At 44.2% G+C, this 22,305-nt stretch overlaps 1 protein-coding gene across 2 annotated transcripts in view; it reads left to right on the top strand.

Moving 5' to 3' along the window:
- Positions 1–22,305, top strand: part of SEPT7 (septin 7) — a 76,616-nt gene that overhangs the window by 546 nt on the left and 53,765 nt on the right. The window contains exon 2 of one of the 2 annotated variants that reach the window (XM_027835955.1): positions 66–67. The exons of the other annotated variant lie outside the window; for it this stretch is intronic. Within the exon in view, the coding sequence (XP_027691756.1) occupies positions 66–67 (2 nt within the window). The remainder of the gene's footprint in view (positions 1–65; positions 68–22,305) is intronic. 2 annotated transcript variants of the gene reach the window in all.

The raw sequence follows: 22,305 nt of genomic DNA, 5'->3' as shown, positions 1-22,305 counted from the left end.
GGTGGGGTGGGTGGGTGGGGGCGGGGAGGGACGGAGGGCAGGAAGCCAGCCCTGATCCCACCCAGCTGTTGCGGGGCCCGGGCCGGCTGGGGGGGGGGGGTGCCCTGGGGGTGCGGGGATCGTCCCGCGGGCAGCGATCGGAGCTCCCCGCCAGGCGTGACCTCGTTTAGGTCCGGGAGCGAGGGTCGGACACAGAAGGGGCAGCGTGGAGCGGGCCGGGCCGCGGGTTTGACAAAGGCCGTTTTGTCCCGCGTCGTGGCCGCACTGGTGGGCTCCTCGCTGGACGTGCCGATCGCCTTTAACCCCTGTGGAAGCTCGCCCCCAGCGAAGCCCCTTCCTGGGAACATCCCCGATGCGTTACGGTGGACCAGTCATTGTGCTTGTCCTTTTCATGTCCATTCAGTTCTCAGATACCGCGCTGGACGCTGGGGGGGGGGGGGGGCGGAGGGTTATGGGGGGCCGGGGGGGGGGGGGGGCACGGAATAAAGCAAGAGAATAAGTGCCCAAATGATTTACAACAGCCCCGTGAGGTAGGTGCCTTTACAGCCGAGGTAACTGAGGCAGATGTTAGTTAAGTGATTTGCCCAGGGCCCCACAGGTAATGAGTGTCTGGATTCCAGCTAGGATCTTCTCGACTCCAGGCTCAGCCCTCTGTCCACCTTCCTGGCCTCTTAGCAGACTACTGCTAGCAGACTACTCCTGGCAAATTAGCAGACTAATCTGGGCTGTGAGATTGGATGAGGTGGGGGCTTTTTGCCTGGCAGGAGATCAGGAGGTTTCTTGTGGTGACGGGAGGTACCATTGGAATTGGGCTTTGAAATTCAATGGAGAAGGGCACGGAGCAAAGGCACTGCAGTCAGAAAACGGGGCAGGTCTAAGCAGTGGTGAATGGGGCTGTGTCAGGTCTCACCATCTAATGAAAAGCCTAATTGAACAGCAAGTGATCATCCTAACAGGGGCAAACCATTGACCTCAGAGACACAGGACCTAGACTTATCTCTACCACTGTCTCTTGGACCTGGTTCATCTCTCAGGAACCAAGCAGAAAAAAAAAAAAAACTGCCCTGTGACAGCTCTTCAGAAGCCAGCGAGATAACCCTTGTTCCTTTGCCTCGTTGAAGACTTAGCCCCTCTTCTTGCTGTCCTGATGATTGGGGCTCTTCATGGGCCCCTTGGGCATTCATTCTGGGGAAGCCCAGGGACTTCTTCTCAGAACAATTTTTCTTTTTTTGGGTGAGGCAGTCGGGGTTAAGTGACTTGCCCAGGGTCATACAGCTAGTAACTGTCAAGTGTCTGAGGCCACATTTGAACTCAGTTCCTTCTGACTCCAAGGCTGGAGCTCTATCCGCTGTGCCACCTAGCTGCCCCAGAACAATGTTTTTTAATGCAGAATATACGTAGTATTACAAAGGAAACTAATACTATTGAGATACAGGCTTCAGAATATTTACAATGCGCATTGAGGGACCCTAGCTTAAGAGCCCCTGCTCTAGATGGTCTCCTTTCAACAATTTTCTTCCATTTATTAAAGCAAGTACCATATGCTGGGAATTGAAAGAGAAAGCTGTCTCCTCAAAGTGCTTGTACTCTCCATCCCTCTTCCTGAAATGTTGGAGTCAAGCATATTCTAATAACCTTATATTTTTAAATGATAAAGAATTTGTAAATATAACCTGCACTGTGATGTGGAAAATTTAAATTGTGTTTTTAGTTAAATATTGGGATAGCAAAATGCTTGGTTTGTAGTATGTTTACAGTTTGCCCTCTCCATGAAAAAAAGGCCCATCTTTTTAACGTCATTCTTTTTCTTATGGCATTGTATGGCTCACAAGTCATGGAATACCATAGTCTGAAGAATTAAACTTTAGGCTTGTCCAAAGGAATAAGAAGAGGTAAGTGGTGGGCACGAGCCAGCTGTGAAGTATCAGTAACAAACAAGTGAGCAGAAGTCTGTAAAGGATTAGCTTGTACATCACGGTGTGAGATCTGGAGCAGGGCCTCTTGTGACAGGATTGATGGATTGGAGATGCAGAGAATTGGATGTGATAGAAGGCATCTGCACGGTACACGTGGCTGAAATCTCACACCAGGCATTGATTTGCCAAAGAATAAGAGTATCGATATGTCGGGAAACGTGGCTGAGATGTTTACCTTGAGGTATTTATCTATTTTACAAGTGAACTCTTGGTGGATGGAAGCCTTCAGACAGAGACAGGCTATGTTGTTGCTAATTGGGGGTGGGTGTGGGGAGTGTGTTTGGGGATGGCTGGATGGCTGACAGGGCCAGATCGGTGGCCACTAGGGGCCCTTTTGGAGATGTCACGTTTCATTTCTACGTCAAACCCCCAGTGTGAGCCCTGGCACTCAGCTGTCGCCGTCCAGCCTGTGTTCAGACTTTCAATGAGGCAGGCATTGTGTTGAATGTTGGATACAAAGAAAGGCACCAACAAGGGCCCTGCCTTCAAGGAGCTTGTGTCTGATGGGGAAGACAAACCTGCAGTCTGTAGAAACAAGATAGGTACAACGTAAGCGCGATAAACAGTCTGCTAATGTTACCTCACTGGGTCCTCACAACACCCCAAGGAGCTAGGTGCTGCTGTGATCCTCATCTTTCACTTGAGGAATCTGAGGTAGACAGGTTCAATGACTTGCCCAGGGTAACAGCTAGTAATTGTCTAAAGCGGGATTTGAACCTGTGTCTTCCCGACTCCAGGCCCACCCTCTTATCTACTGTGCTGCCTCAGTGAGGGGTGGGCATTGGAGGGAACTGGATGGTAGGAGCAGGAAGGTCTCTTGGATTTGAGCTGAGCTAGGAGTCAGAATTGGGGAGGGAGGGAGTGGCAGTGAAAATGGCCCATCCTGGCAGGGGAACAGCCAGAAGGATAGTGTCCCTGGATCGTAGGATGTGTAGAAGGGAACACGTTCAAAAAAGATTGGGAAGGAAGGCCTTGAAAAGCCAGAGGATTCTCTCTATGATCCTTGAGGTACTAGGGAGCCACTGAGGGAAGGGGGGAAAGGGTCCGACCTGTGCTTTAGGAAGATCCCTTGGTAGCATGTGCCTCTGGTCTTTGACTCTCACTCACACCAGCTGTCGGAGATGCCGTTCAGAGATGTTCCAGTAGCTTCAGCTTAACCATAGGGTAAAGTCCAAACACTTTGTCCTGCAATGCTTGCTGGTCTGTCCCTGATTTTTACATTGTCTTCTTGCCTTCCAAGAGCTGAACCAGGCCACCTACTGCCTTCCCCTCCTGGCCGCGCACGTTCCCGTCTATACCATTCTCTGCCTTGAAGTGCTCTCCCCATTAGGCAGAACCTGTTCATCCTTCACGACCCAGCCCCAGGCCCTTCCCGTCTCTTCCACCAGGCACAGGGGCACTTCCTGTGTGCCGTCTGCCAGGCGCTTGGAGCGCCTGATGTTCCTCCACTTTGCTGTCTTCTCTCCCAGGCTGTGGGCCTTGTGTGTATACTGGGCTCCAAATAAACACTTGTCCACTGAAAGAATGTTTTCTGTGCTGTTGGGCAGCCAGTTGTCTTAGTAGGTACTGCCTTTAATTCAGTTCACTAGGTATTCTCAGTAGCACTTACCTTGGATTGTGATGCTATTCTTGAATTTTGCTGATTTTCAGATTATTTCATTCCTGTTACATCTTCTAACATATTAAATTGTATATGATGAGACCTCTGGAGCTCTCATTTGAGGTAGTGTTCTATTTTTAACCAGCTGCGGTTTTTTCTGTCTTTACCAGATTCTCAAAATCATCATATCCTTTATTCAGCAGCAAAAAACAATCTGTAAATATTTATTATAGCTTCTTCTTCTACCTTATTTATAGTAGTATGTGAACAAAGTCTTCCACGAAAATGCTGCTTTCTTTGCTGTGAAGCTGAGTTCTCTTGAAGGCTTTGTCAGTGGGGCACAGGTGCTGACTGGTCCTCCCGAGTTTGGATCCATTTAAATATGGTTGGAGGGAGGAGGGGTCATTTTGGGTGTGTTGTCTGAAGCCTAACCGGCTGAGAAGCCAGGGGAGGCATTGTACTTAACCTGGTTGGCTGCACATGGATGAATTTTTCAGGCATACTGACTCTTAGGGAGAGTGGTACGAGGGCTGTGTGGTCTGTACCCACATGAACAACATTCGAGATGATTAAAGTGAAGCGACGTGGTGTCTCGCCTTGTGGGCCAGCCTCAGAGACAAGGCCGCCTCTCTGACTTAGACTAGTCCCAGGCAAGTCGCCGAATGTGAACATAAACTGTCCGAGTTTTCTACTTCTATTCTCAGTGTTTAGCACAGGGCTTTACACATAGTAGGTGCTTCATCATTTTCCATTCATTTCCTTCTCTAAGAGGAGAAGCTGTGGAGAATGGGTTGCTGCTATTCCAGTGAAATGACTGGTGTAGACCCTATCCCTCAATGACGGAAGAATGACCCAAAGCCTATTGGCTGTTATCCTGGTTTTGATATCTCATTTAAATCCATGAAAATACTTGACCTTTCTTTAAATTTTGGATTTTAAAATAGTGAGCATAGTACGTGTGAGGCAGCTGGCCAGTGTAGAGTAGTGGGTAGAAAGCTGGCCTCATAGGCAGAAAGGGTTGGCTGGACTCCTGCTCGGTCCGCTTAGGTTCCTTCTCTGCTCAAGAGGTAACTGATTTGCACTGGTATTGGGAATTTTCCCATTAGGAATTACATATACCAATGAAATCATAGGTCTGGAGAAGATAAATGTCAGTATATTTATAGAAAGTTAACATTTATACAATATTTATATTTGAATGTTAAATATAGTAGCATTTAATAATAATGATAGCTAATTTAAATAACTGTTTAAAATGAAGTGGTTAATATTGAGCCACCTTAAATTCATCAAAGACCAGGTCACTAATTTTATTTACTTTGATATCTCCCTTAGGCTGGTAGCTCAGGGCTGTATTGAAGAGTGACCCTGGGTTCAGCCAGGCTTTTTGCAGTTCTCTGATCCTTTTTTGGCCAGAGTTGGAGGACTGTGGGTTAGGCCAAAGGTATCAGAAATGTGGCCCACCAGTCATAACGCTGCCAAGTGCAGCCAAAACCAGATTAAAATGTAATTAGGAAATATTTGACAAGATAAATAAAAAGAAAATAGGATACAGATACTGTTAATATGTGTTTTATTAAGGTGGCTTGCAGCCTGCAGGGATCTTTCTGTGTGGTTTCTGTTGTAGTTAGACCTCACTGGGTTAAATGATAACACCGTTCGTCAACCCGATTGCAGTCATTCAGTGGAGGACCACGAAGACCTATCCTTAGTCCTGTGCTGCTGGTCAGTACTTGTTTTTTGGGGTTAAGTGACTTGCCCAGGGTCACACAGCTAGTAAGTGTTATGTGTCTGAGGTCAAATTTGAACTCAGGTCCTCCTGACTCCAGGGCTGGTGCTGTATCCACTGTGCCACCGAGCTGCCCCTTGGGCAGTACTTATGATCAATGACTGAAAGCCTAGAGGACAGATTGATGAGGTTTTTTGATGATGCCAAGCTGGAAGAGGGAGGAGCTAGCACTTCAGATGACAGGGTCCACAAATTTCTTTTTCTTTTTTTTTTCTTTTTTGGCTAAGCAATGGGGTTAAGTGACTTACCCAGGGTCACACAGCTAGTAAGTGTTATGTGTCTGAGGCCGGATTTGAACTCAGGCCCCCCTGAATCCAGGCCCGGTGCTCTATCCACTGTGCCACCGAGCTGCCCCCTACAGATTTCTACAGGTTAGAAGGATGAGTCTAGGAAAAAAAATAATGCCCTAGTCATGGCTTCAGAAGATCACCTTTCTGTGTACAGGAGGAAGGGGGTGTGTCTAGACAGCATTTCATTGTGCGTCAGTGTAGCTGACCCAGAATTTAGCCTGCATTCGTTGTAGAGGAAGAGGCACCCTTGCTCTTCCACTTGTGGGCTCCATATTTATGGAGGACACTAAACTAGATTACTTCAAAGAAGGACATCCAGGTTGGGGAGAGGACTGGAAAGCTGCCATGTAAACATCAGCTGAAGGACCTGCCTGGGGTTATTTCTTATTTAAAATGCTCTCTCTGTCAATTAACCAGCATTTATTTTCTCTCCAACATCCCTCACCAAAATGAGAAAACAATACAAAACACAACCCTTGAAGCGAATGAATGAGTGAGTGAGTGAATAAAGCATTTATGAAAAGTGCTTTCTTTGTTCAAAGTCCTGGGCTAAGTGCTGGGGTTATAGATAGAAAAGCCAGACAGTCCCTGCTCTCCAGGAGCTCCCATTCTAATGGGGGGGGAAATATGTGGAAGGTTCCAGCTGCGAGTCCATTGGAAAGGTCCCGGTTCTTTGGATGCAGTGCAAAACAGATGTCCAGCCTCTTCTTTTATGACATTTCCACCGATAGTCGTTCCAGGATCTGATGTGGAATTATTTGACAGGGCCTAGGACTTAGATGAGACTGTAGTCACATGTCTTGCAGGAGTGGTCCCCAGACTGCATCACTGCAGATGGTGTCTTCCCTTGAGGATGGCTGTGGGCACTGGCCTGGAAGCCTAGCTGTTCTCAAGGCTCTTGGGTTTAGGTTGGTGGGCTATCTGCCTCAGGGTCTCAGGGAAGGGGGAAGTGGTGGTTTGAGTGGCCTGGCACATACTGCCTCCCATCTCCCCCAGCGTGCTTTGCTGCTTTAGCTGGGCTGGCCTGCCCACCCCCATAAATGATATTGTTAGGTCAAAGGATGTGCACAGTGTGGGGACTTTTTTTTGGGGGGGGGGGGGCATACTTCTAAATTGTTTTCCATAATAATTGAATGATTTCACAGTTTTACCAACATTTGAGTAGTATGCTCATTTTCCCTCCATTTGTACCCTCTAACATTATCCTTTTAATTTTTGGCATCTTTGCCAATCTAATGGGTCTGAAGCAGCATCTCAGAGTTGTTTTAATTTGCATTTTTCTAATTAGTGATTTGGAGCATTTTTTCACATGGCTGTTTATAGCTTGAATTTTTGAAAACTGCTTGTTCATATCTTTTGACCATTTATCAGTTGGAGAATGGCTCTTATTCTTATACATTTGGATCAATTTCTTGTAAGTGTGTGTGTATATATATATATATATTTATGTATACACACACACACACACACACACACACACATATATGTGTATGTGTATATCTAAAATGAGATCTTACCAGAGAAACTTGCCACAGGCATTTCCACTCTCCATCAGCAGTTTCTCTTTTTTTTAAGCTGCATTGATTTTGTTTGTCCAAAAACTTTTAAATTCTGTGCAATCAAAATTTTATCTTATCTTCTAATCCTTTGGTCACGAACTCATCCCCATCTACGGGTGCTGCAAAAGGAACTGTATGTGATCTTTTATCTCTCTCATATCCAGTTGGATTTTCTCTTGATATATGGTATGGGCTGTGGGAATAAACCTAATTTTTCCCAGATTGCTTTCTATTTTTCTAGCTGTGAATACTTGACCTTGAGGATTGAAAGGTTTTTTTTAAGTTTTTTTTTTAATTAATTTATTTTGATTTATCAACAATCACTTCCATAAGCTTTTGAGTTTTAAATTTTTCTCCCCTTCCTCCCCCCTCTCCAAGACAATGCGCAGTCTGATATAGGCTATACATATGCATTCCTATTAAACATATTTTCACGTTAGTGTTACTGTAAGGAAGAATTAGAACCAATAGGAGGAACCACCAGAAAGAGGAAACAAAACACAACAGAAGAAAAAAAAATAGCAAATAGTATGCTTCGGATCTGCATTCAAACTCCATAGTTCTTTCTTTGGATGTGGATAGCATTTTCCATCATGAGACCTTTGGCAATGTCTTAGATCCTTGCATTGCTGAGAAGGGCTAAGTCTGTCAACTTTAGTCATTGTGCAGCGTGGTTGTTACTCTGTACAATGTTCTCCTGGTTCTGCTCACTTCACTCAGCATCAGACCATACAAGTCTTTCCAGGTTTTTCTGAAGTCTGCCTGCTCATCATTTCTTATAGCACAATAGTATTCCATTACATTTATATACTACAACTTGTTCAGCCATTCCCGAGTTGATGGACATTCCCTCAATTTCCAATTCTTTGCCACCACAAAAAGAGCTGCACTAAATATTTTTGTACATGTGGGTACTTTTCCCATTTGTATGATCTCTTTGGGATACAGCCCTAGAAGTGCTATTGCTGGGTCACAGGGTGTGTACAGTTTGGTTGCCCTTTGGGCATAGTTCCAGATTGCTCTCCAAAATGGTTGAATCATTTCACGACTCCACCAACAATGCATTAGTGTTCCAATTTTCCTTCGTCTTCTCCATTTATCATTTTCCTGTTTTGTCATGTTGGCCAATCTGATAGATGTGATATGGTGCCTCAAAGTTGTTTTGATTCGTATTTCTCTAATCAATAGTGATTTAGAGCATTTTTTCATATGACTAGATGTCTTTAATTTCTTTGAGAACTACCTGTTCATATCCTTTGATCATTTATCAGTTGGGGAATGACTTGTATTCTTATAAGTTTGACTCAGGTCTCTTTGTATTTTAGAGATGAGGACTTTATCAGAGACATTGGTTGTAAAAATTCTTTCCCAATTTTCTACTTTCCTTCTAATTTTGGTTGCATTGGCTTTGTTTGTGCAAAAACTTTTCAATTTAATGTAATCAAAATTATCCATTTTGCATTTGGTAATATTCTCTATCTCCTGTTTGGTCATGAATTCTTCTGTTCTCCATAGATCTGACAGATAAACTATTTCTTGCTCTCCCAGTTTGCTTACAGTATCAGCCTTTATATCTAAATCATGAACACATGATTGTAAATTCTAAAAGGCTGTTGTGCAGAAGAGGGATTAAGTTTGTTTTCTTTTGCCCTAGAAGACAAAACTAGGAGCAACATAGGAAAGTGTGAGGCAGATCACAGCTTGATGTTGATGAAGGAAAAGCTACTCAGCAAAAAAAAAAGCTGTCCAGAAACTGGACTGGGCTGGCCTGGGAAGTAGTAAGCTCTTGGCCATTGGAGGAAGGTCTTTAAGGAACAGCAGCAGCAACCAGAAAGCATTCATCGGGCCTTGTCAAAGGGCTGCCCTGTGCCCTGCCAGAAGCAAGGTGTTCACTTAACAGGAGTATTACAAAGGGCATGTCTGTCACTTAAAAGTTGATTCTTCCTTTGGAGATTCTTGGAGTAATATGTTTTATCTTGATCAAAGACATTTCCTGTAATCTTCAGAGAAGATAAAAAGTCATACTTTCAGTTTAGCCAGAAACTTAAAATGCTGATATTTTAAATGAATTAATTTTATGATATTGAAATTAATCATTTTAAATTAAATCACTTTATTTTATAATCTCACACTATTATATATTGGGGCTTTGGCAAAATCAAACTAAAGCCTATTGGTTAATTTTTAAAAGTATAAACTTAGCAACCTACCACAAACAAGGGTCAAAACTGTATCTAAATCCCCTACCCTTTAACAAGGGGGAACTAAAAGAATTAATAGGCAAGTTGGCAAATAAGTGAGCCTGTCAAAATTAGGTGCCTTTCAACTCTTAGTCTCTGATCATATGAATTTTGAGTAAGTCTTATAAATGATGACATTTAATAAGTATATAATTGAAAAAGGTGGGCTAGCCACGTGGCCAGGGTCTGGCTCTGTAAGCAGTCATTAAACATTGGCTACATGCTAGGCACCGCTAGGCCTTGGGGATGCAGAGATCAGATGGATTAGCTCCTCCCCTACCCTCAATCCATTATCTATGCTAATTCTGGTGTGTGTTTCTGCAGATTATCTTTAGCTTTATCCTATATGTAGCTTGTTCACATGGAGTTGTTTGCATGTTGTGTAGCCCATTAAACTGTGATGTCCTTGGGAATGGAAACTGTATACTTTTTCTTTGCATCTTTAGCACTTTTGTATTACCACACTGTAATAGGTGCTTAATAAATGTTTATTGACTGACCTACCCTCAGGGAGCTTCCATTCTGTTGGGAAGAAACAACATGTACACCAATAAGCAACTAGAAAATATAGGTATGCTAAGTAATTTGTGCGTGGAAGACCCAGGTCTTACGTGGAGGGTAGCTGACAATAGAATAGGGATGCCTTAGGGCACATTGGAAGAGTAAGGGAGAGCGGAACTGGCACTGACATGGATGGATATGCGGCGAGTCTGGCTTGGTCAGGTGGTCAGGGGACAGCCTGTAGCTCAGCCCCAGGGATTCCGAGTGGAGTCATAAGGCAGAGATTGTCCTGCCCTTCAGGGAGGCATATATGTAGTGGTCTTAGATTATTAATCCCTGAGAAGGAGGGAGGATGGTGGCAGAGCAGATGGCCAGTCCCTGGCTCTGGTTGATGGTCAAGGCAGTAGTTTGTGAGGTCCCAGGGCCAGGCTGGATCTAGAGAGATGAGGTATATTTGATGTATTTTTTTTTTTTACATGCAAGAAAATACATTTTTAATGGTTTTTTGTCAATCTGTTATGTTTTGGTTAGTGTTATTTCTCACGAAAACTGACAGCATATCCAAAATAATAAAACAAGTCCTTGGTATTTATTTTTCACTACTAAGGCAATTCCCAAGGTGCTCTTTTATTTGTTCTTCCTTAACACAAGTCAGGGTCCAAGTCAGGCTATTCTTTACAAATGTAGTGTGTTCTTTGACTTTGTAGTGGGATTATCACTAGGCAGGGGTTGTTACAAACACTTTAGCTTCCTATTCTTTGCAATGAGTTTAAAACTCCATTTACCTTGGAGTAATCCAACATAGATTTTGAAAACCCCGTGGGGGAAGTTATGAAGTTATGCTTTTGCTAAGTTTAATGTTTTCTCCAATTCTTTCAGTTGCAGATTTCCTGGAGTAATCATGTTCTGTGGCACTTTTATTTCTTTTGAATTCTTTCCTTGCCCGGTTCTATAGATTTGGTACCTGGCGAATTGCTTGTAAAATCTTTCTGTATAGAAGGAGGACTTGTCGCCTTCTCCTGCACTGTTTGCAGGTTAGTGCTACAGATTTATCCTTCTGAGTTCAAATCTGGCCTTAGACACTTAACGGCTGTGTGACCCTGGGCAAGTCACTTCACCCTATTTGCTTCAGTTTCCTCATCTGTAAAATGAGCTGGAGAAGGAAATGACAAACCATTGTAGTATCTCTGCCAAGAAAACCCCAAATGGGGTCACAGAGAGTTGGTCAGGAATGAAAAAGACTGAACAACAGTAGTTTCTCTGCCTTCACTGGGGAGGGACCCACCCAAGGTCTAGCCTTTGCAATGACCAGTGTTAACCCCTGGCCTTATTTCATCTTCCTCCTCTCCTGTGTGTCTGTCATCTCAGTGGACCAGACTGTTAGCTCCTGAGGCCATTTTCTCTGTGTAAGGCAGCATGTTAGTTAAAAGTGTCTGCTGAATTTGGAGCCAGAGAATCTGACTGGGGTCATTACTACTCTGCTACTGGGACCACCCTGGGCCTCAGCTTTTTATCTGTAAAATAAGGGAGCTGCCTAGGCCGCCTTCTGTTTTCAGAACGCCCCCTCCATTTCTAAATCTGTGGTCTGTGACATTCAAGTGCTGGTATGGTAATGCTCATGACTGAGAGGCAGCATCATGGAGTGCAGAGAGCAGACCTGGGAGCCAGAAGAGTCTTGTGTGATGCCTACTGGCTGTGTGACCCTGGACAAATCACCTAACTTTTCAGGGCTCAGGAGAACTCTGTATGCCAGCCCTAGCCCATGTCCAACAGACACTGACAAATTTTTAAATTGATTGTAAGCAGAGTTTTTCTGTTTGACCTAAACCGCCAGCTAGTTCAGGAAATGAATACTTCATATTGAATGAAAATGACATTCTGCCCTATGTAAATTTTAGTGAAAATATGCCCTTGAGTGGGGTGGGGCAGTTAGGGGACTGGATGTGCAGCCAGGAGGAAGCCTGGCAAACTAGAGTGAAAAGTGGGGTACTGCTGCCCTGGACAGACTTTGGAGGTCATCTAGTGAGAGCTGAACTCTACTGGCCCTCCAGCAGTGCCAAAGTGAGTTCAACAGTATCAGCATTACTAGAATGGTACTTCTGGAAAATTCCTTCAGTTTGCATTTCAGAGCAGTAATTGTCAAAATAATTTTTATTTTAAACTTAATGGTGATGGACCTAATATAAAACTAAATCTAAGCCTGGCACATTTTGATTAAAAGTGCTAACCATTTTTGAGACGATTGAGAGTAAGTTTGGCTCTTTGGCCCTTTGTGAACTTTCATCTAGGTATGTGACATTTTGTTGCCATTATTCCCTTTCTACGGCCAGCGTTGGTGGTTTGTCTTCTAAGGCAGCTGACCTCACTTGACACCATTTTCCTATAGGACATGGTGTGAGGTATAACAATGTATTCAGCTGTTCTTGAATTCTGGCATCTAGAGGTGGTTTCCAATAACCGGGTATTACAAAGTAACTGAGTATTTGTAGGCCCTTTCCTCCTTGCTCTACTGTTCAGTCTCAGTAGTGACTCATTGGGTCAAAAGGTGTAGACTCGCCTTTGTAACCAATTGTAGCAATAGCCTTTTTAGACTAAGAAGCACATTTTGCTAATCATTTGCATAGTGTGAGGCTCCTGAGCCTTTTCTTTCCAACAACTTGGTGATGTAAGTGACATGGATGAGTCAGAGAGAGAGTTCACATGTTTAAAACTTGAGAAGAAATTCCTCTTTTGGTTGTTAGGGTTCTTCTTTTTGTGACAGATAGGTTTGGGGCATATTTTAAACTCAGGAAATAGTTGAAGCAACACCGTAACAACCATTTAAAATAAAACTGACAGTGAAAGGGAAATCCCGGCCTTCACAGAGCCCAAGACTCAGAGCTCGAAATACACCAGAGTTTGGTTAGCCATGAGTGCCTTGTAGGCAAGCATTGCTTCATTTTTGTATTGGAATCAGTGCCTGGCAGTGAGGAAACAGATCCAGAGAGATTGTTTTGTTTTGTTTTGATTTTTAAAATTAACTTCTCTTTATTTCATGAAATTTCCCAATTATGTGTAAAACAATTTTTAACAAACATTTTTCTTTAACTTTTGAGTTTCTAACTCTCTCTCCCTCCCCCCCTTGTGAAGGAAAGCACTTTGATTTTGATCAAACATGTGAGGTCATGGATAACATGTCTGTTTAATCATGTTACAAAAGGCAATACAAGCAAGATAATAAAAATAAAGAAAGTTTTAAAAAAGTGTGCTTCCATCTGCATGCAGAGTTCATTGGTTCCCTTTCACCCATAGAGATTGTTACTTGGCCCTCATCAGAGCAAGGTTTATTTTGACCGCATTTGACAGAAGGAAGTAAACTGTTCACATAAACGAATATTCAGTATAACTGAAGCTCCTTACTTCAAGTGCCAACATGTTGACATTTTAAATCACGTTGGGCAGAAATGCTTTTAAATGTTTCCAAGCTTTCTTCAAGTATTCTGCACAGAATTTTAACTTCTTTGTGGAGACTTGGAATAATCATTATAAAAATCAGTTTGTGGCTCAATTTGATGATGCCCTCGAGGAAGTCTTGAAGTCCTGAAGTCCGAGGCTGTTTTCGTTCTGAGTTAAACTTAACATTTTTCCCTTAATGCCCTTTTCCCAACTTCCTGTTACTGTCAAGGGCATCCCTCTCCTCCCGGTCACTTGGGCTTGCAGCCTAGGAGTCACACTTGACTTTGGCTTGTCCTTCCCTGCAGCGCCCCCCACCCCCCAATCTAGTCAGTTTCTAAGTCCTCTTGATTCTACCTTTGAAATCCCCCTCCCCTCCGACACAAATGCCAGGCCCTCGTGGTCACGCACCGGAACAACGTTGGGTGGCTGGTCGGTGTTCCTGCAGCGGGTCTCTTTTCCCTCCGAGCCGTCTTCCACTCAGCTTTCAGACTGATCTTCTTAACGGTAGGTTTAACCATTTTGCTGTTGTTGTGGTTGAGTCATTTTAATAGTGTCCAACTCTCTGTGACCCCATGTGGGATTTTCCTGGCAAAGATACTTGAGTGGTTTGCCGTTTCCTTCTCCAGCTCGTTTTATAGATGAGAAGCTGAAGAAAACAGGGTTAAGAGACTTGCCCAGGGTCACACTGGGTTAGATTTGAACTCAGGAAGGGAAGTCTTGCTGACTTCAGGCCTGGCACTCTATCCACTGTGCTGCCACCTAGCTGCCAGAGGCCTAACCATATCACCTCCCTATTCAGGTTAGTTCCTTTTTACCTCCAGGTTCCAATAGAAAATCGAGTTTGGCTTTTAAACTGGTTATAACTTGGCTGCCCCTCCCTACTTTTCCAAAGTTCTTTTACCCTGTTCCTCTCCACATACTGTGCCATCAAGTGACACTGGCTTCCTTGCTGTTACTTGCACAAGAAGCTCCATCTTCTGACTCCCCAGCATTTTCACTAGCTGTTCTCCGTGCCTGGAATGCTTTCCCATCTCATCTCTGCCTTCTTTCAACTAACTCCCAACTAAAACCTCACCTTCTGTAGCTTTCCCCAATCCATCTTATTAATTCTAGGGCTTTCCCTCTGTTGGTTGTTTCCTGTCTAACATGTCTATAGCTTGTTTGTATGTGTGTAGTTGTTTGCATTTTGTTTCTCCCGTTAGAGTATGAGCTTCTTGAGGGTAATGACTGTTTTCTGCCTTTTTTTTGTATTCTCAGTACTTAGCTTATATTTTAGTTGACTTTGTCCCCTCTGACTTCACTTTCTTCTTTCTATAGTTAACCATTTTGATACTCCATTACCCTCTGCTCTTGAACCCTTTGGTCCTGTCCTGTCCCAGCTCTTAATTGGCCAAACCCTAATCCTGGATCATTCCCACCATTCGCCTCCTTGTCTGCTGACGTACTAGTAGACTAACCTGGAGCAAATCATGCTCCATCTGTTAGAAATTGATGTCCTCAAGCAGACCCTCTCCATAGCAAGACTCCTCTCTAATTTTCTATCCCATTCTCCACAGTGACTGTTCCAGATCTTCTCACCTCAGATCTTCCCCTCAGCGCTCTCAGCTGAACATCTTGTCTGATGCTTGGCCAGGGAGATGGAAGTAATTTGCCATGAGCTCCCTCCTTCCGTCTCTACGTTATTGAGTCACGTCGTTTCGCTTGTGTCTAACTCTTGGTGATCCCATTTGGGGTTTTCTTGGCAAAGATCCTGGAGTGGCTTGCCATTTCCTTCTCATTTTACAGATGAGGAACTGAGGCAGACAGGGTGAAGTGACTGCTTCCCTTGAATCGTACCCTGCCCTGTATTTCATCTCTGATAATGAGGTGACTAAGACCCAGCTGTCTACATGTGCCTGGTCTCATCCCATTTTCTTCAGAGATTACTCCCTCAATCATAACCTCTCCATCTAACCTTTTCTCACCATCTCGCCATTTCCTAGCTATTGTTCCTTACCTGCTGCCTACAATTACACACAAATCTCCTTTATCCTTAAACTATCACTAGATCACTCTCAGGCTGTCATCTTATGTTTTGTCTTTTCTTTGGCAGCCAAACTTGTAGAAAAAGTTGTCTATATTTACTCCCCTTTTTTTTGACTCCTCAGCCTTTTGAAGTCTGGCTTCCAACTTTATAACTCACTTGATGCTGCTTCTTCCCAAGTTAACAGTGATATTGTAGTTGTCCAGTCTGTTGGCCTTTTCTACCTCTGAGGTCGTCATTCTTGACCTCTCTGTAGCATTTAACACTGTTGCTCTGTTCTGAACATTCCTGTTAGACTTTTCATGGTATTCTTTACATTTGGTTCTCCTCCAAGCTCCTTGGCAACTTCTCATTCTCCTTTACTGGGTCATTCATTTAATAACCCCCTACCTTTGGGTATATTCAGAAGCTCAGTCCTCTAGGTCAGAGGTGTCTAACATGAAACCAGTTGTGAGTTGCATGTAGGGACAAAACCCCCTTGTGTGTCCATACCCAGATTAAAATGGAATTGGACAATTTTAGCAAAATAAATAAATAAAAACAACATGACATAAATAATGCTAGTTTGTGTTTTTTAAGTCAATATGCAGCCCACAGGAGATCCTTCTTTTTGAGTTTGACACCGTTGCTCTAGGTCCTCTTTTCCTCTCTTTATACTGTCTTGGTGACCCCATCAGCTCTTATCTAATAGTAGGTAATTCCCAAGTTTATATGACCAGTCTGGTCCTACCTCCCTATTGGACTGCCTGTTGGACATTTTGAACTGGGTGTTTCAAAGTCAACATATCCAAAAGCGGACTCATTACCTCTTTAAAGTATTACTTTCTAAGTCTCTGAGGTGCGCATCCTAGGTGATGCTCTATTCCTCACTCTCTTCTGCCCCACATATCTCATCTTTACTAAGTCTTGTCTTTTCTTGTTGGTCCGACCGTGTCAAATCCCTCCCCCACTTCAGCAAACTGAGTGGCTCCTTATCACTCCCGTATCAAATACAAAATGCTCTGCTTTGTCATTCAAAACTCTTCATAACCTAGCCCCCCTGCTGCCTTTCCAGTCTTCTTAAACCTTTTCTCCCTAAGAAAACAAGACCCTCCATGTCTCAGCTCCAGGCATTTTCTCTGACTGTTCGTGCCTGAAACACTCTATCCTTGACTGACTACTGGCTTCATTTAAGTTCCAATTAAAATCCCCTCTTCTACAAGAAGCTTTTCCTACATCCTCTTAATTCTAGTGTCTTCCCTCATATTTATTTCCTATTTTTCCCGTGTGTAGTTTGTTTATACATATTTGTGTGCTTTTTGTCTTTGTTTTAGATTATGAGCTCCTTAAGTACAAGGACTGTCCTTTGTCTCTCAACCCTAGAGCTTAGCACAGTGCCTGGCACAAGTTAATAATTGGATATTGACTGGTTGACTTCTGCCTCTGACATCTCTTGTATCTGTCCCTTCCTTATTCTTCACCTACCACCACTTCACCTTGTCCTTATCACCTCTCTCCTGCACTGCTGCATTAGCTTCCTAATAGAGCTTCCTGTCTCAGGTTTCATTTTAATTCTGTCCATTCTCCCCAGAACTGCGAAAGTTATTTTCCTGAATCAAAGGTTGATGGTCACATTACTGTCTTACTCAGTAAACTCAACAGACTTCCCTTCCTACATTCTCCAGTTAACCAAGCTGGGGCCATCACCCAGGACCCTCTATTTCCAGCGTTTTTGCATTGGCCATCGCCTGTGCCTAAGAAGCACACTCAGGCGTGTGCTGGTGAATGGGGGAGGAGGATGGATGTGGTTTAATCTGCATCATTGCCATTTTCTCCATCAGTTGCTTAAGTCTGTAGACAACCAACAGAGCCATAAATTAATCCCTGAATCATAGCATATAACAATTCACGCTGGAAAACTTGACAGTGGGCTCTCTTGAGCTAGTTCCAGTATACCCCTGCCCTCACCACTTAGAGCAATTTTAAATGATGAGAAGTACAAAGATAAAAGTGGAAGAGACCTGCCCTCAATGGCTTATATATATTCAGCCAGCACAATACAGGAATCTAAGAAACGAATACAGTGTGGTTAGTAGAGAGAGGGCATTTGGGGCAATGTGTTGAGAATCAGGAAAGGCTCCACGTCAAAGATGGCACTTGAAAGAAAGCAGTGATTCTGGGAAGCGGAGGTGAAGAGACAGTGCATACCAGACCCAAGAGACAGCCAGTAGGGAAAGGCTTGATGAAAGTAGGGAGACCAAACAGGGAGCTGTTGAGTTATCCAGTCAGTCACTCAGCTGCTCTGTGCCAGACACTGTGCTGAGAAAGACAAAGACCAGTCCACGCTCTCAAGGAACTCACAGTTTAATGGGAGAGACCACATGCAAACAACAGTGTGTGAACAAAATATAGACAGCCTGTACCAGTGGCCGTCTCAGAGGGAAGACGCTGGGAAGCCAAGAGGCCGAGTGTCCAGGTATCCAGTAAAAATGCTCAGTCTGGAGATGGAGGAGCATATTCATGACCATCCAGGAAGCCCATGTCACTGGATTTCAGAATACATGGAGAGGAGTAAGGTGTGGAGTGGGGAGCCTGCGGCTTGCAGGCCACATGTGGCCCTCTAGATCCTCAAGTACGGCCCTTTGACTGAATCCAGACTTCACAGAACAGATCACCTTTGAAAGGAATTGTTCTGTAAAACTTGACTCAGTCAAAAGGCTGCACCCGAGGACCTAGAAGGCCACATGTGGCCTGGAGGCCGCAGGTTTCCCGCCCCCGTCCAAGAACTGGAAAGGTAGGGAGGGATTGGGTTATGAAGGGCTTTGAATGCCCACTAGAGCATTTTGTCTTTGATCCTGGAGGTAGTTGGCAGCCACTGGAGTTTATTGATTAGAAGGTGGTACGAGTCAGACCTTCATTTTAGGAAGATCAGTTTGCTATCTGAATGGAAGATGAATTGGAGTGGGGAGAGACACCACCCCACAGGCATGAGTTGTTGAGGGCCGGTACCAGTGGCAGTGTCATAGGAGAAAAGGGAGTATATTTGAGAGATATAAGGACTTGCTAATTGATTGGATATGGCAGTGGGGGAGTGAGAGAGAATGAAGAATGACACCTAGTCTGCAAGCCTGCGTGACAAGCAGGCTGCTACTGGTGCCCTGAAGAGTAAAAGAAGTCAGGAAGGGGAGAACTGAAGCCCTTTGGGGGCGGATTGACTTTAGGACATCCGGTTCATAGTGGGGGGTGGGAGGTTGGAAGATGTTGGTGCTAGTGAAGGAGGAGCAAGGAGTAGCCTGACTCCCCTTGTTGGATATGTAGTCTGCATGTATTGAATACGTGTTCCTGTTGTCTCCCCCAGGTGGGAGCTGGGCTTCAGGGACTGCTGAATGTCTGCTTTGTTTCCCCAGCCCCCAAATGCTTCTTGTTTGATTTGAGGGTTTTAGTCCCAGAATTGCTATATTAAAGGAAGGACATTGTAGGCAGAGCATGATGTTTGACAGAATGCTAGAAGGTGGGAGGGACCAGTGGAGACTAGGAAAGAGGAATCTAGACTTGTTTATTCCCTAGTCTGTGTCTTTCTCACCTGGCCTGGAGAAATGCAGTGGGGACTAAGACAAAAAAGTCTCTACCCTCAGGGAGTCCACGTTCCTTTGAGGGACGCGTGTTCATTAAAACTTAAACACTGGACAACCTGTCCAAATGGGAATTTATTAACTCTCTCCTTTTCCTAACTCCTGTTTCTTTTGAGGGTGGCACAGTTCTTCCAGTTACAGAATTGTACAGTTGGTGAGTTAGAAGGGATTCAGCAGCTGTCTCAGAAGCATCCTGTACTCAAAAGGAGCCCACCCCAACATCCCTGCCAATTACCCACCTTCCTCGCCCCCCACCCCCACCCGAGACATACGATGGTTGATCAAGAAGAGATCAACCCTCTATTCCACTTCATGCAAGGCACCACCCTATTTTAGGCCCCCTCAGTACCTCTTTCCTTGAGAGCTGTCACAGCCTGCTCTAATTGATCTCTCTGCTCCATACTTTCCTGTCCAGTGTAGCCCACACAGCTGCCATATTGATATTCTTTCCTTTTTTTTTTTAAGCAGGCATAGTTCAATTTGTTTGTTTATAAAAAACATCATTTATGTGGTTGCCACAGCAGCTGCCTGGGTGCTGGACAGACACTCGAGTGTCAGTCTTCACAAGATGGTTGGTGAATTCCTGATAGGGAGACTTAGTGAACACAGTCTCTTTCCACCCGTCTGGGGTTAGATAGCTGTATGTTTTGGAGATGGCATCAAAGGTAGCTTTAGCAAAGTTGCCCAGAGTAGCAGTACAGCCCCTTGCAGATGTGTAGCAGTCCTCAATTCCAGCCATCATCAGGGAGCTTCTTAGGCACCGGAGCTCTAGGGGCGTGGATCAGGCACACCAGAACCGATCCACATCGCCCAGTGACCTTGCAGGGCACTGTGTGAGGCTTGCCAGTCTTGTTCCCCCAGTAGCCACGTCTCACAGGAACGATGGCCAGCTTGGCCAGAATGACAGCACCATGAATAGCTGTGGCCACTTCTTGGAGCACTTGATACTCAGGCCAACATGGCCATCGTAGCCACCGATGGCCACAAAAGCCTTGAACCTGGTATGTTGTCCAGCTCTAGTTTGTTTCTGAACAGGCATGATCTTCAGAACCTCATCTTTCAATGAAGATCCCAGGAAGAAATCTATGATCTCAGACTCCTTCATAGGAAGGGAGAAAAGATAGATCTCTTCCAAAGACTTGATCTTCATGCCCTTGACTAGCCAGCCCAGCTTGGTGACAGGAACCCACTCCTTGTCTTCAGCCTTTCCTCCCCGGGACCCGCGGCCACGGCCATGAACTCGACCCCCACTGCCAAAGCCACCATGGAAGCCACCTCGACATCCGACTCTGGGGCCCCCGGGGCCTCCCGCTCCTCCTGCAGCACCGGCGTTGTCCACCGTTTGGTGTTCACTAGAAGTAGAAGCCATGTTGATATTCTTAAAGTACAGTCAGGTCATGGCCTTTATGTGCTCATGAAACTTGAGTGGCTTTCTGTTGTCTCTCGGAGAAAAGACCAACTCTCTGGCATTTAAGCTTTTTACATTTTGGTTCAAACCTCTCTTCCTACATGTATTTCATTCTGCTCTCTTCTACTCTTTGTGTCCTGGTAGGACTGACCTCCTTGTTCTTCTCCAGACACGCCATTCCATCTCATTCCTCCTCCAGTGGTGCTGCTCGGGCGCTGCCTCATATATGAAGCCTGATTTGTTAGTTAGTCATCTGGCCAGAGAGAACTCAACAGGCTTCCTTTGGTAACTGCTGGAGAAGGGAATGGAGATGACATGTACTGGGTAAGGGGGCCTGATCTAGACTTGTGCCCAGGTGGGTAGAGAACTAGTGAAGTCTGGAGGAGTGGTAGGTCTCTAGGGAAAGGGTAAGCAGTTCTGTTTTGCACCTGCTGATGGGAGGTGCCTGGGGGACTTTTAGGTGGAGCTGTCCAGCAAGTATTCTGCCTGTGTTTAGGAGAGAAATAAGTCCTGGAGGTGTAGCTCTATTTGTCTCTAGCCATATATCTCACATGTAAATTAAAATCCACTAAAAATACACATAGATTATGCATACGACACACATGTGCACATGTGTTTAGAGATAACTGATGGATTTGATCACCAGTTGAGGGTGTTGAGAGAGAAGAGGATGCAGGGGCAGAAGCAAAAGAGACTGAGAAGGACTAGTCAGACAGATAGGAGCAGAACCAGGAGAAACTGGATCTTAAAAGCTAAGGTGGAAGAAAGCATTTTGGAGGAGGGGATAATTGGCTGTGTCAGTAGCAATGGAAAGGTCAAGAAGGATGAGGAATTGGAACTTTGGATTGGATTCATGTTTTCAGTAACATAAACTAGAGGCGAATGAAAAAGATTGTGATATATAGTGTAATTCAGAGGGCACTGTGTGTACGAGATCTCCACCGTTGGCTTTAATGGTGAGTTTTTAAAATAGAAAGGTTAGACAAGAAAGTACCATTTAAAATGACAAAATGTGTAAAATATTTGGGACTAAAAAGTGCGTGGAACATCTAAGGCACCCATAAAATAATTAGAATCACAAGACACTTTGAAAAGAAATAAAGAATGACTTAAACAGCTGGAAGGCTGTTTAAACAGCTGGAAGTGGGTGTGGTTGAATTGTGCCAATGTAATAAAAATGGTGATCCCGAAATTACTTTATATATTTAGTGCTATACCTCTTACACTTGGAGTTAGGTAGAATAATCTAATTGTCCCCCAGATTTCTGCTCCGTGTCCAGCTTTTGGCCTTTTTCATAAGCCAATACTCATCTGAATTACCTATGTAGTTCTTTTTCTTATTCACTTTATACCATTTTCTCTTCTACCCCAATCTTTCTCCACAAAGGGGTCCCAGCAGTTCTCTGGCTGTCTTGAAGACTTTGTTAGCATGGCAGGACCTGACATAACTTGTACTCCAGCAACATAATCTTCAAGTCCCTAGATTTCTTCAAGGTGAGGCAGAGTTAATAGCACATTTATACAATCCTTTGTGGGTTACAAAGCATCTTCCAGAAGGCCGTTTAGTGAAATAGCAGTAGAAGGCTTATTCTAGCTTTCCACATAAAGGAGACTGAGAAGTCACGTGACTAAGCGGCCCACAGGGATGGAACTTGAACCCATCCACAGGGATGGAACTTGAATCTTCTGGCCCCTAAATTTAATACCCTTTTCATTATGCCAGAAGAGCCTTAGACTAGCACATGGTTTACCTTCAGTGAGGATTATTCATAGGCAGCACAATTTGAAGCTTTTTATAGGAAACTTTAGAAAGAGGGATCTACTTGACAGGAGCAGGTCTTAACTTGGTTTTAAAAAAATTTTTTAGTTAAAA

This window comes from Vombatus ursinus, unplaced genomic scaffold (assembly GCF_900497805.2).
Source record: "Vombatus ursinus unplaced genomic scaffold, bare-nosed wombat genome assembly UNPS02014817.1, whole genome shotgun sequence".
NCBI classification, from domain to species: Eukaryota; Metazoa; Chordata; class Mammalia; order Diprotodontia; family Vombatidae; genus Vombatus; species Vombatus ursinus.
The sequence above is the reverse complement of the archived record's forward strand: the minus strand, read 5'-3'. Positions and strand labels throughout refer to the sequence as shown.